This window comes from Hibiscus syriacus, unplaced genomic scaffold (genome assembly GCF_006381635.1).
Source record: "Hibiscus syriacus cultivar Baekdansim isolate YM2019G1 unplaced genomic scaffold, ASM638163v2 tig00116984_pilon, whole genome shotgun sequence".
NCBI lineage: Eukaryota > Viridiplantae > Streptophyta > Magnoliopsida > Malvales > Malvaceae > Hibiscus > Hibiscus syriacus.
In genome coordinates this window covers 1,122,688-1,132,774 of record NW_024063507.1, presented here as the reverse complement: position 1 = coordinate 1,132,774, position 10,087 = coordinate 1,122,688, and the positions used below count along the sequence as shown (strand labels likewise).

General features: G+C 38.5%; 1 protein-coding gene and 1 pseudogene across 1 annotated transcript; both read left to right on the top strand.

Moving 5' to 3' along the window:
- The first annotated feature begins 563 nt into the window (after positions 1 to 563).
- On the top strand, positions 564 to 884 carry LOC120192968 (homeobox-leucine zipper protein HOX3-like). Its single transcript, XM_039195626.1, has one exon. The coding sequence runs from the start codon at positions 564 to 566 to the stop codon at positions 882 to 884; it is 321 nt and encodes a 106-aa protein (XP_039051557.1).
- A 4,585-nt stretch (positions 885 to 5,469) lies between these two features.
- LOC120192967 lies at positions 5,470 to 10,060 on the top strand (annotated as a pseudogene).
- Positions 10,061 to 10,087: the final 27 nt, after the last annotated feature.

Here is a 10,087-nt window from a genome sequence, read left to right as displayed (position 1 = left end):
AGACACCAAGCACTTCAAGGGATTATTCTCTCATTTTCGAATGAAAAACATTTTTTACTTTTCTGTTTTTGAATAAGAAAAAAAGAAATACAAAGCATTTCGATTCACCCATTCAAAGTACAGTGGTAAAACCAGAATGCAAAGAGTAGAAAGAAAGATCATTTACCTTCAGAGAGGGTTTCATCGTCGGAGCAAAGCCTTGTCCATCAATTTTTTTTAGAAATCAAGAATCAAGCATGTTTTTCTTCCATTCAAAAGTACTAAGCAGTAATTAAACAAAAGGTATTTGGTTTATTTTACCATATTTTGGCATTCATTCGAAATAAACTGAGCAAAGAGGAAAAAGGTGTTCTTCTTCGGGGGATATTCAAGAAAAAAAATGAAAAAACAGAGGGTTCCCCCCTTTTGTTTTCTGGACAGAGAGCAACCATTCTAAAAAAGGAGAGGAACCTTTTATTTTATTTTTCTTCCCTCTCTCGAAAAAGTAATGTAATAGGGGTCATACCCGATTTTCTTCGATGAGCAATATGAATTGATCGAGGAGCAAGTTGAGGCAAAGTGAGATGGAACGTGAGTACTTGAAGAGATGGTTCGGATCGCTGACTGAACAAAATCGAAGGCTTCAACGGGAAGTGGAGGAACTCCGGGCAATGAAAGTAGCACCGCCGACAGTGATCTCACCTCACAGTTGTGAGCCTCTACCGGCGTCGACCCTTACAATATATCCTTGGTGTGAGCGTGTGACTAGAACTACAACAGCTGCCCTTGACAAGGACTCCATGAAAATGACTGTAGCTGCCACCACCGGCACCACTGCCGCTGCATTGTCGTCTAAAGTTGGGACAGAAGCCCTCCAATCAAGGCCATCTTCGGCGGCTTGTTAGTCAGGTAACCCAAATCAAGTTTATCAACTTAATTAATCTAAAAAAAAAGAGAAACTACATGTAGCGATTTTCCGATATATCACCGATGACCGGTAATATTACCGATCTAACATCGGTCAGACTATATTTCCTGATCTAACACCCTTAGCAGTAAAGCGCCCCCTGTATCGCGCTATACGATGATTTGGCGTCACGTGGGTATAGCGCGACCCCTGCAGCGCGCTATACGCCACGTAGGGGTATAGCGTGGATCAGGTACCGTACTATACATTTACTCCTAATAATTTTATATAGCGCGGGGAAGGTACCGCGACATACATTTACTCCTGACATAATTTTATATATCGCGGGGAAGGTACCACGTTTTGTATAACTTTCCTCGCTATAAATACCATTCTCCGCCGGTTAATTTCTCACATCTCTCCTCTCAACTTATAAATTAATACAACAATTCCGTCAACGAGTCAATAATTCTGGCAATCTTCTCATATTTTATTTAGAAATTCGTGTGATTTTTCGTTATAAGGTAATTTTGTTATAATTTTTATTTATTTATTGTTTATTATGATTATTTAAAAAAATATTATACTAATTATTTTTAATTAATTTTTGTGTTTGTAAAATTGGAAAGCGGGAGCATACGTCGAAATAGTTTTACGGTGTAGGTAATAATATTAAATTATATTATTTAATTTATTTACGTTGATGTGTAAAAATTTTATTGTGTTATATGTTCGTTCATATATAATTTATTAAATCAGGTTTGTTTCATTTTTTTTCCAGATATAATAGTGCCGCACTTTTAAACTCAAATAATGGCGCGACTTTCAGCTATTGTTTTATTATGATGGTGAAATTCGAGAAGATGAAATCGGCGTTGTTTTCGTATCAAATGAGCGTGTTAAAATATCATTCAAGAGAAACATAACTCTTGAGAAGCTTATAACGAAGATTTCGAGGAAGATTCATGTTGGAAGTAGTACAAGAGTGTCTTCGTTGCAGTATAGATTTCCAACATCATTGTTGCCATTAACTTATACAGCGTTCAAACTTTCGAACAATGATGATGTTGAAATGATGGTTGAAGCTCAAAGTAATTATTCAGACGCCGCTATTGAGATGTATGCATATTTTGTTCAAGTGCGTGTTGTTCGGGGTCAATCATTAAGCTCCTACTATGGGCTGACTGAACAAGTTGATCAAGTTGACAGCCAGACGATAGTAATGTGTAATGATTTTAATGACATAATAGGGAGACATTCATCTGCAACTCCTTACGATATGTACCAAGGTAGGTCGACGAACAATCTGTATGGCAACATCGCGTCCAGTTCAAGGGGAAGGCATTCATCTGCAAATCTCTTTGACCTTAATATAGAGATGCCATCGACGCAACCATCTGTGCAGTTTCCATTTGACGCGATGTCTTCAAGCTCTAGGGGGAGGCATTCGACTGCGAGCTTTTTCGATCTCAATGTCGATATGCCTTCCAGTTCAAGGGGAAGGCGTGCAAGTAGTAGGTTCTTTGACCTAAATGTGGAGAGCATAGAGGAACCATCATCTCCACCAGAAGAACCGCTTCGTGAGCCTGGTGCGGATGGTGCTGAGACTGGACTGTTCATTGACCCAGAAACACCGCAATTCAAATCCAATGATGATGAAGTTCCAGGAAATGTGGCACAAACTGACCTCCTGCACATATGTATGAAGTTGATTATGGTGCAATGTACGGGCCAGAATTTGAGGATATGCCTCATCTCGGTGACTATGGGTATTACTCATCAATAAATAATGGTGAGTTATCTTTAGGCATGGAGTTTTCAAGCAAAGAAGAAGCGATGATGGCTATCAAAAATTACAATATTCGTAATTCTGTTCAGTCCAGAGTAGACCGCTCCACGACCGAAAAATATGTATGCTACTTTGCCCAGCGCGAAAACGGATGCAATTGGATGATTCGCGTATCGAAGAGGAAGAGGAAAAACAACAGATGGGAACTAACAGTATACAACGGTCCTCACACATGTTGCTCTGGAGGGGTCAACCAAGATCATCCCAACTTGGACCCTGAAGTGATATGTCAAGCCATCATGCCCATGGTCAAAGCAAGCTCTCATATAGCTGTTGAAGTGTTGATTTCAGCTATACAATCGCAGTATAGGTACACTGTCTCCTATAAAAAGCTTGGTTGGCAAAACAAAATGTCATTGTCAAACTTCATGGCGAATGGGATGCATCTTACAATGAACTTACAGGTTGGTTTAGGTTGGTGCGAACATTGAATCCTGGGACAATTGTGGACTTCGAAAGCTCCTATGCATACCATAATGATCGAGTTCTTCGCGATCGATGCCAATTCTACCGGGTTTTTTAGAGTCACCCACAGTGCGTTAATGCTGTCAAATTCTGCAAGCCTGTGGTCCAGATCGATGGGACTTTCTTGTATGGAAAATACAAGCAAGTTTTATTATTGGCAGTTGTCCAAGATGGCAATCGCAACATTCTTCCAGTTGCTTTTGCTCTTATCGAAGGAGAAGATACAGCTTCTTGGGATTTTTTCCTCCGAAATTTACGTGCACATATTATCACGAGGGAAAACATCTGTGTCATTTCATATTGCGGAGCTGGGATCAAAGCAGCAATGGAGTCTTTGGGTCCAATGTGGCAACCACCCTTTGTCCAACATAGGTATTGTCTTCGACACATTGCCGCGAACTACCATGGAATGTACAAGAAGAATGATAAGCGTCAATTAATTGTGTGCATGGGTAAGTGAAACTTAGCAAGTTTGTTATCTTTCGATGTTTTTAATTTTGCAAAGAAAACAAGTTAGTAAGTTATATATTTTTTGATCAGGTTATGAACTACTTCCTCGAACGTTTGAATCAATATTTCAAGAGTTGCGGGCGAAGAACGAGGAAGGATATGATTACATCAGCCTCATCGATAAAGAAATGTGGACGAACGCATATGATGGTGGATATCGATATGGACACATGACGACCAACTTGGCAGAGGCAATCAATTCAACCTTAAAGGGTGCACGTCACTTACCTGTAGCGGCTTTGGTAAACACTATATATTTTCGTTTGAGGGCACTTTTTACGAAACTCGGGGGACAAGCTCAAACCTGGATGCAAGGCGGTCATGTCTATCACCCTAGATTAGTTGCAGATCTACAGAAAAAAATTGATGCATCAAATGGAATGTCTGTAACAAGCTTCTCTAGAAGGCATGAAATGTTTCGTGTCACAGAGTTACCGCGACCTCTTCAAGGGATTGAAGTTGTGTCGTTAAGAGTAAATCTAAGGGACAGAACGTGCGACTGCGGGTTTTTTCAAGCTCTGAAGTATCCATTCTCTCATGTGATAGCAGCTTGCTCGCATACACGTCAAGACTATAACCATTTTGTGGATCTCGTATACCCACTATCTGAAGTTTTTAAGGTATACGAATTTGAGTTTCCTCCCATAGGTAATGATAAAGACCCTGATGAGGTTCAAGATTGGCTTCCGATTGTACCAAATCCGAGTTTATTGATGGAGCGTGGTCGTCCAAAATCCAATCGAATTCATTGCGATATGGATATTAGAGAAAGATCTAGACAAGACAGAAGATGTGGGCATTGTAGAAACCCAGGACACACTAGAAAAACATGTCCACTTCTGTTGTCATCAAGTAACAATTGATGAGGAAATGATGTATTTTATTATCAAATAATAATTCTTCTACTTTAATTTGCATTTACTTCAAGTTAATGTCATTTGATAATCACCGATGAAGATTAAAAAAACAAACACAATCATTAAATTTTAACAAACTAATAACATTAAGTATTAAATGGTAAATGATAACCAAATTACAATAACTGATATTAAATGGTAATAAAAAAACGAACTGAAATACATTAAAAAACAAAATAAAGTAAGTATTAAATGAGAAATAATAAAAAAATTACAATTTAACAAAATAAAGTAAATACAAATATAATAAAAAAATCTATCGATGCTTGCAACGCGAATGTGTTCCGCAGGGCGGTGGCTGTCAATCTCGAGGAGGATTTCTTCGTATCACTGGTTCTGACTCCTTGCTGTCATCATCATCACCGTCGTCGTCATCGTCTTGCGTAGGTACATGAGGAGCAGATGACGATGAAGCACCTCCGTAGAATAAGGACCCTGGAGGTGTATGACTGACTATCCCACCGGCCTGCGAAAACTGGGAAAAGTCATAAAACCCAGACATTGCTGAGTGTGAAAACTGTACAGGAGGCGGTGTCTGTGCTGCGGCCATGGGTGATGAGGCTGAACCTGCTAAATATCCAGCATATGAACCCCAAGTCGGGTCTGCAAACATAGACCCATAATAGCCTCCAGGGGTCATCTGTGACGGTGGCGGTGGCGGGGTCATAAAACCGGGTGAAGGCGGCGGCGGCGGCATCTGGTAATGGAAAGGCGATGGCGGCATCATATATGGCTGCGGTGGCTGTTGGGAAGGTCATGCTGGTGTAGCTGATGATGAACCAGAAGCACCTGCTCTCCGTCCACGAGTCGGGGGGACGATGGTGCTGTGTCGGTGAACGTCTATGTCGACGTCGTGGAAAGGTTTGCCCTCGTACATCCTCGGGAAGTAGAAACGGTTTCCTGTTACTATTGAACCACTCATAATAATCCTCAGCATACATCAAGAAGTCAGTAAAAATGGGCTCTCTACGTGGAAGGTGCCGATGTCGATCCTCCCACAACACGACCCACTCATGATGCCTCACCAGCCAATCTGTATCTGTTTTGCAGCGTCTATCTAAGCTATGCAACTCATCCATATTGCGAGGTGCTTCCGGAATTGGTTGAAAACAACCAAACTGCCGGAGCACGCGATCAGTGGAGTGCCACTCGACGGTCACATAACAGACCAGAGGGACCATCGCCATCCAAACATCTAATGGACCCCTCAACTCAGGTGGGATCACCGCCCTCACATCATCAGTAGAATATGGCACCCATTCAAACTAAAACAAATAATATATAATTTTTATCAAAATAATAATCTAATTATATAACTATAATCTAAAATCGATTTTTAAACATTAAAATTCATACCTGTGTGCCAGCCTTCTGATTGATTAGCACCCTAATATTTTCTAAATCATCATGTAGCTCCTGATGATTTTTCCTATCAGTAGACCACCTATTCAAGGAAAAAATTTGTTATACGCTATATAAAATTATTAAAATACAAAATCAGTTTTATAATTACCTCAGAAGTAGTGGAAATACGAATGGGTTCTTCACAACGGGACATAAAAAGGGCAATCGATACCATGCCCAAGACTGCAGCAGCAGGAGATATCTGTCGATAGCATTACGCCTGTAGTCAGTGGCTCCACACATCTCCCTGTACAGTAAAGCCAAAACTACCGAGCCCCAACTGAATGATCCGGCGAGACGAAAGTCGCTAAGATGTCGCAACCACATGCAGTGAACTAGGTTGCGCGATTTGTCCGGCATCAGCAACCCTCCTATCAGCTGCAGTATGCATGCCCGTGCATACATCTTAACCTCATCCTCAGAGGCGTCTACGCTCAACTCCCGAAAATTGGCATCTAACCAATTTAACGGTATCCTACCTCTGATAAAATTTTCCGGGACACGTCCTAGACTATCCCGACACAAACCAGTCCAAGAACCGGAAGCTATCCCCGATATCACATCTCCATCCACCGAAAGCCCCAGGTGCATAGAAACATCCTCAAGCGTGATTGTGCACTCTCCGCACGGAAGATGGAATGTGTGGGTCTCCGGCCTCCACCGCTCTACTAAGGCAGAAATTAGGTCTGGCTCTATCTTACAGTGACCCTGATATCTACCTATGTAACTGAATCCAGCCTCTACTAAATACTGCAAGACACGACTGGGTATCACTAACTTAAGATTCCTAATAAAAGGATCTAATACACGGTCCTTCTCCTAAAAATAAATAATTACAAAAATTAATTCTTAATCTAATAATCATGCATTAAATGAATCAACTAATTATTAATAATAATTTAAATTAAATTAAAACGTTAAAATGTTACCGTATCAGCAAAGTGTCGAGATATTTAATTATTAATATAATAATCATGCATTAAATAAATAACTAAATATTACTAATAATTTAAATTAAATTAAAACGTTAAAATGTTACCGTATCAGCAAAGTGTAGAGATATATGATTTCCATCCGAGCGAAGTAGACTGTCTTCCATTATATATCTGCAAAAGAATTATATTAGTAAAATATTAAATAAAGTAAAAATATAATAGTAAAAATATTATAAAAATATACCTTAAAAAGAGAGTATTTGAGAGAAATTTAGAGAATTTGAGAGAATTTGGTGTGATAAAATTGATTGAGAATGGGGGTATTTATAGGGAGGATGGGTCGGTAGTTAGGGGTATAGCGCGCCCCCTGCACCGCGCTATATCCCACGTGACACCAAATCATCGTATAGCACGGTGCAGGGGGCGCGCTTTACTGCTAAGGGTGTTAGATCGGGAAATATAATCTGACCGGTGTTAGATCGGTAATATTATCGGTCACCGGTGATATATCGGGAAAATCGCCCATTAAGGTCCAGTGGTCGGATTAGCTGTTTTGTCTGTTGTGGGGAGTGCCGCCGCATGGGATGGAGAGTGAGAGAGTTTCTAGGAAAGGATGAGGAGTTGTTGTTGGATGTAATTAGGGATTAGGGTTAGTTTAAACTTATGTTTAGTATATATATTAAAGCTTTTAGGTCAATTGTTCTTTTAGTCACTAAAGTCGAAGGGTAAATTAGGTTCTAGTCTCCCAAACTTAAGCGTATTTTTGCAAATTAGTCACCTAAGGGGTTAGTTTTCGAATTTGGCTTTTTTTTGTTTGTCCCGATTTCGTTATTTTCCAGATTTAGGTTTTAATTATTTTTTAGGTTATTTATGTTAAAGTCCCTTATATTTATACGTTTTTTCATTTAAATCCCTCTTTTAATTTTTTATTTATGTATCTAATTTTACTTTATTTTAATTTAGTCCATTGTTAGGTTTGTTTTCTTTAATAAATTGTTTATATTTATTTCGCATGGTGATATGTTTACATATGTATGGGTATGCGAATAATTCATTAGTAAATTGCATGGCATCATTTTTGTGTGATTTGTATGATATCCTCATATGCATAACTCGACATCATTACATAATTGGATTAAGGATAATACTCTTTCAATTTAAAATTATTTTGAGTGGATTGTCTTAACTTATTAGAGATTCGCTTTTGACGGTTTTAAATAAAATTGTATCCTAATAGTGAAACTTTAAAAAATGGTTCGTCACCTTAAAATTTGGGAATGAAAGAAAAAAAAATATTCGATTATTTAAATTTTTCGAAAAAAAATTGTTAGAACTTATCTAAGATCTGCTCTCGATATTTTTAAATAATCGAATATTCTTTATCTTTCTAACAAGACTTGGTAATTTTAATTTAATCTATTTTGGTGTTTTTGAATATTATATTTCAGTGTAAAATTCATATTTTATTGTTTTATGAGATCAAAAATCAAATTAAAGTTGAATTTGTAGATTTCATCGCAAAGACATTAATTAATCGACTAGGTACTGATTTAGGGCGCTGTGGGGTTGTTAATCCTTCCCCACACGTAACCGACTCCCGAACTCATTTTTGGTAACGCATACTTCAATTTGTTATTTTAATTAAAATCAATTTTTATTTAAAATGAAAAAACGTTTTTGGGTGCCCAATCACACCCTAATCAAAGATTGGTGATGACTCATCGAATCATATTTTTCTATCGTAAAGGAAATCCCAAATTTTTCGAAACGAGAGAGGTTTTTCAAATCACATTCCTTTTTATTAAAAAGTTAATCAAGAAATAGATAATTAAAAGTGATGTGGTTTTCAAAATCTCACTTTTAAGAAAAAAATCGTTTTAAGAAACACAAACTGCTGAAACACTGACAATGGATTATCACAGAGGAGCTGGAGTTGAGGTTACATGAACCAACTTATTTTCATTTCAAAACTCCAAACTTTTAAAACGACGATGTAAATTGTAATGTCTATTTGCTCTTTCAGGTTAGGATTGCCAGAATTTTCAATACTTACGGGCCTCGTATGTGCATTGACGACGGTCGTGTTGTTAGCTATTTTGTTGCTCAGGTGCCCTTTATCTCATTTATTTTCAGTAACTTATACAGTAGTGTATCAGCATGGGTGCTAATGTCGATAATTGACCGAATGAATGCAGGCTTTAAGGAAGGAGCCTTTGACTGTGTATGGTGATGGGAAGTAGACAAGGAGTTTCCAATATGTTTCTGATCTGGTATGTCATCTTGTGGTGATTTCACCATAGGGAATGTTAAATGTCTTGCGGAACATAGAGCTTTTAAGTTTTCACTGAAAGGATCAATGTTCTTTCTCTGGTTCTCGAACTTCGTTCGAAGAGAGTAGAAATTAATCTGTGAAACATACACCATGTGACTTGTACCAAATGAATGTCCCAAAGGGGACCATCAAATTTTAATTGCCTCATAGTTTAGTCTGAAGCATACGTCGGCGGAGTGTACTTTGCATGCAGTGATTGCATTATTTAATTTATGATTGTACCTCCATTTCTGGGGTGGGGCTTTAGGGTCTCTTTCATTATTTGGGGTAGACCTTCACAATTAATCCATGGGACTGATGGTGTTTGTCAAAACAATGTCCTGGAACAGGTAGAGGGACTCATGCGGTTGATGGAAGGAGAGCATGTTGGACCTTTTAATCTTGGAAATCCGGGTGAATTCACCATGCTCGAGTTTGCAGAGGTATGTATTAATTGCGGCATCTTAAAGTTTTGAGTTGAAATGTGTTTAACCGTGAAATATCTTTCGGTTTATACTTTAAAATTGAAATTCAAGATCGTTACCTGTTACAGGTTGTTCAAGAAACTATAGATCCAAATGCAAAGATAGAGTTTAGACCCAACACTGAAGATGACCCACACAAGAGGACACCTGATATCTCAAGAGCCAAGAGCTACTTGGCTTGGAACCGAAGGTCTCTCTCTGAAAGGGTCTCCCTCTGATGGTTTCGAATTTCCAGGAACGTATCTTCGGAGATCACAAGGAGGGAAGCAATAGCAAAAACAATGGATCATCATCTTAGTGAACTTTGCCAATCTAATCAAAATAA

Coding starts and splice junctions, on each gene's coding strand:
- LOC120192968 (XM_039195626.1), top strand. CDS start 564: ATGGAACGTGAGTACTTGAAGAGATGGTTCGGATCGCTGACTGAACAA.